Consider the following 2,943-nt stretch of genomic DNA (forward strand, 5'->3'; position numbering starts at 1 on the left):
TTTAAATGTTTGGGGAAAAAATATTTTCAGAAAAATCTCATGTTTTTATTTTTAGATATGTTATTTAAATTCAGTTAGKGAAAAAAATAATAGCTTATTGCTGTTGCTGTCTTCATCTCCCACCTGTAAATAAAGGTTTTTAACCATCGTCTCATTGCTCCAGAGAGTTTGAGGACAGGAAGAAGATCCAACACCTTCTTGCACTTGTTGGTCCTGATGCAGGAGAGGTCACATATTTTCACCAGGAGCCTCCTCACAAGGTTTTACTTTGTTCTCTCAGCAGTCATTTAGTGCTATAAATGTAGCATTCAATCTAACAGGTTTACTTTTATTAGACACTTTTTTTATTTGTAACTCAGTCTGTGGCAGAAAATATTTAGTGTTATAGCTGCATTTAGAAGATTAATTTTTGATTTTCTATGTTTTAAATATAATGTAATGTTTGTTTTTTTAGACTTTGGCCCTAAGGCAGTGCTGGATTTTAAAATGTGTAGATGTTTTCTTAAATCTAGGCTGGCTCTTTCTAGATTTCATTTTCAGAATTAGTAGGTTATTTTGATTTTTTTATGGTTGATTTCTTGATTAAGACCAATGTTGTAAAAAGTGTGATTCATTTGATTCCAGGTCAGTATTACTCAAAAGCATCCCGAGTCCAGATTGGAGGAAAGTCTTCGTCTCAGACCAACAAAATTAAGACCGACTGCGATGTCAAAAGGTTTGAAAACAACAAGTTTTATATGTTAAAAACCAGTTTTAAAGTAAAATAATGTTTTATCTGCTTTGCTTATACGTTTTGAACAGAGTTCAGCAGAAAAACGAAATCCGCCGAGGKTTTCAAAAAAGAGAACTTGGAGCAATACAAGAATGAAAACCAGACATTGTTGCTRCAGGTGGGACTCCACCTGCTCAGTGCATTAAACAGAACTAGAACCGAGAGTGCCGTCATCTCTCATTTAATTTCATCTTTTAAATGTGGCTCATGATTTAAGGTGGAGGCCCTGCAGGCCCAAATGGAGGAACAGACTCGTTTGACCAAAGATCAGGTAGAAGCTCTGCTTGAGGATCGAAAGATCAAAACAGAAGAAGCTCAGGCTCAACAGCAGAGAGACCAGGAACGCATCAAAGCTCTGACAGAAAAGTGTGTTTCCTAAAACATCATTTTCTTTGAATTATTCTCTGTTGTGACTTAAAAATTTAAGTTTTTTTTTTTTTTTTTTTTTTTTTTTTTTTTTTTTTTCAGGCTCCAGCAAACTCAAAACTTGTTGCATGAGAGCACCAGAGATTTCTTACAGCTAAAGTTCGACTCTCGGGCTCAGGAGAAAAGCTGGATGGCGGAGAAGGACCGTCTGCTGAGGGAGTTGGACTCCTGCCACAACCGGCTGAGAAAAGCCAGGCCCGGCGGCGCCGAGCCAGGGAACACATGGCAGCCCAGCAGCAGCAGAGCAGCCCACCTCCTCCCTCAGCAGCAGCCAGAGTTGGAGCAGCAACACAAAGAGCAGCTAAAGGTAACGCTAAGGTGAAGCTACGTCTTCTGCTTCGTTTTAGAAGTGCTGAACGAGTTTCAGAAAATTTGCTAAATAAGCTACAACTGAGTCGTTAAAAGAAGCAGAACAGAAGCTAAAATTAGCAAAACCTTTAAATTTTAAAGAGAACAATGTTTTAAAGTTGAATATTGAAATTATTATTGAAAAGTTTCTTGTTTTGGTTTTTGTTGTCGTCTTTTTGTTTTGTTCTGAGGTGGTCCATGAGGATCTGAAGCAGGCTCACCGTCTGGCAGAGATGTACAGAGAGCAGTGTATTACCCTGGAGACAGAACTGTCTCAGATCAGGGAGAAAGGAGACGTCAGCAGGGAGATATTCATGGTATAATGCATTGATTTTGCACACCTTCCGACTGATGGCAACAGTAATTGTTATTGATAATTTTACCTAAATGTGCAGGAGCGTTCAGACAAAATGGCCAAGCGTCTCCAGCTGATGACGCAGCGCTACGAGGCTTTAGAGAAGAGGAGAGCGATGGAGGTAGAAGGCTTCAGGACGGACCTGAAACACCTCAGACAAAAGCTCAAAGATGTAGAGAAACAGCTTCTAAAGGTAAATAGGTTGTGAACTAGCACATTTTAGATGCATAAACAGTAATAATAATAAAAAAACTTTTTTTYTCTCTCTTTAGGTCACCTTGAATATTGGCCCCAACCAGGACTTAGCCATTCTGCACGAAGTCCGACAGACCAGTTCCAGGACCAAAAAGGTTCAGAGTGAGCTGATGGCACTGAAGGCAAAAATCTATGGACTTGAAAATGAGCTTCGATTCGGCTGAAAATTATATTAAGATGTTTCTGTTTTCCTGAATTTACTTCTCTTATGGATGCATTTTTTTTTTATTTAGTTTGTTTAGATTTTTTAACCTGAAATTAAAGTGATATTTTTTACTCTGAATCAATAATTTTTTTTCTGTGTTTTATGGTAATTCGAATTGTTTTTTCTATTATTTTGGTAAACGAGTCAACACTGAAAGCAGTCCACCTGCCTAAATGTTTTACCGTTAATACTTCCTGAACTGCATCAACAACACAAATTTTGGCATTTATATTGTTACATCTATGTAAAACAACTTTATTTTGTCCTCCATCCTCATGAATCATCTACTGTTGAAAACTGGCCAGGTATTCAGGTGAATTTAATTTGCCATCTTGTGGAAACTTGTGGTGCACTTACAAAGATTGACCACTAGGTGGAAGTGTACAAACCACTGGAGGACGCATAGTGAACATAACTTCCGTTTAGTATAATATGAAGTATAGTTGTTATTCTACGCATATTTCATTGAACTGATTAATCCATATGATTTTTAAATAACTGTGGCTCTGATTAAGTTTTTTTTTAACATGAAGTGTCCTGATGCATCTCAGTAATCCAGGTAAAAAATCAAAAAGAAAAAAA

The 2,943-nt window shown here is 37.4% G+C and overlaps 1 protein-coding gene across 1 annotated transcript in view; it reads left to right on the forward strand.

Moving 5' to 3' along the window:
• Nucleotides 1-2,439, forward strand: part of ccdc77 (coiled-coil domain containing 77) — a 4,692-nt gene extending 2,253 nt beyond the window's left edge. The window contains exons 5-12 of the mRNA XM_014005603.1: nt 164-260; nt 625-715; nt 802-890; nt 990-1,138; nt 1,241-1,505; nt 1,738-1,863; nt 1,942-2,094; nt 2,174-2,439. Coding sequence (XP_013861057.1) covers nt 164-260; nt 625-715; nt 802-890; nt 990-1,138; nt 1,241-1,505; nt 1,738-1,863; nt 1,942-2,094; nt 2,174-2,320 — 1,117 coding nt within the window. The 3' untranslated portion in view covers nt 2,321-2,439. The remainder of the gene's footprint in view (nt 1-163; nt 261-624; nt 716-801; nt 891-989; nt 1,139-1,240; nt 1,506-1,737; nt 1,864-1,941; nt 2,095-2,173) is intronic.
• The last annotated feature ends 504 nt before the right edge of the window (nt 2,440-2,943 follow it).

Source organism: Austrofundulus limnaeus, unplaced genomic scaffold (genome assembly GCF_001266775.1).
Source record: "Austrofundulus limnaeus strain Quisiro unplaced genomic scaffold, Austrofundulus_limnaeus-1.0 Scaffold31, whole genome shotgun sequence".
NCBI classification, from domain to species: domain Eukaryota; kingdom Metazoa; phylum Chordata; class Actinopteri; order Cyprinodontiformes; family Rivulidae; genus Austrofundulus; species Austrofundulus limnaeus.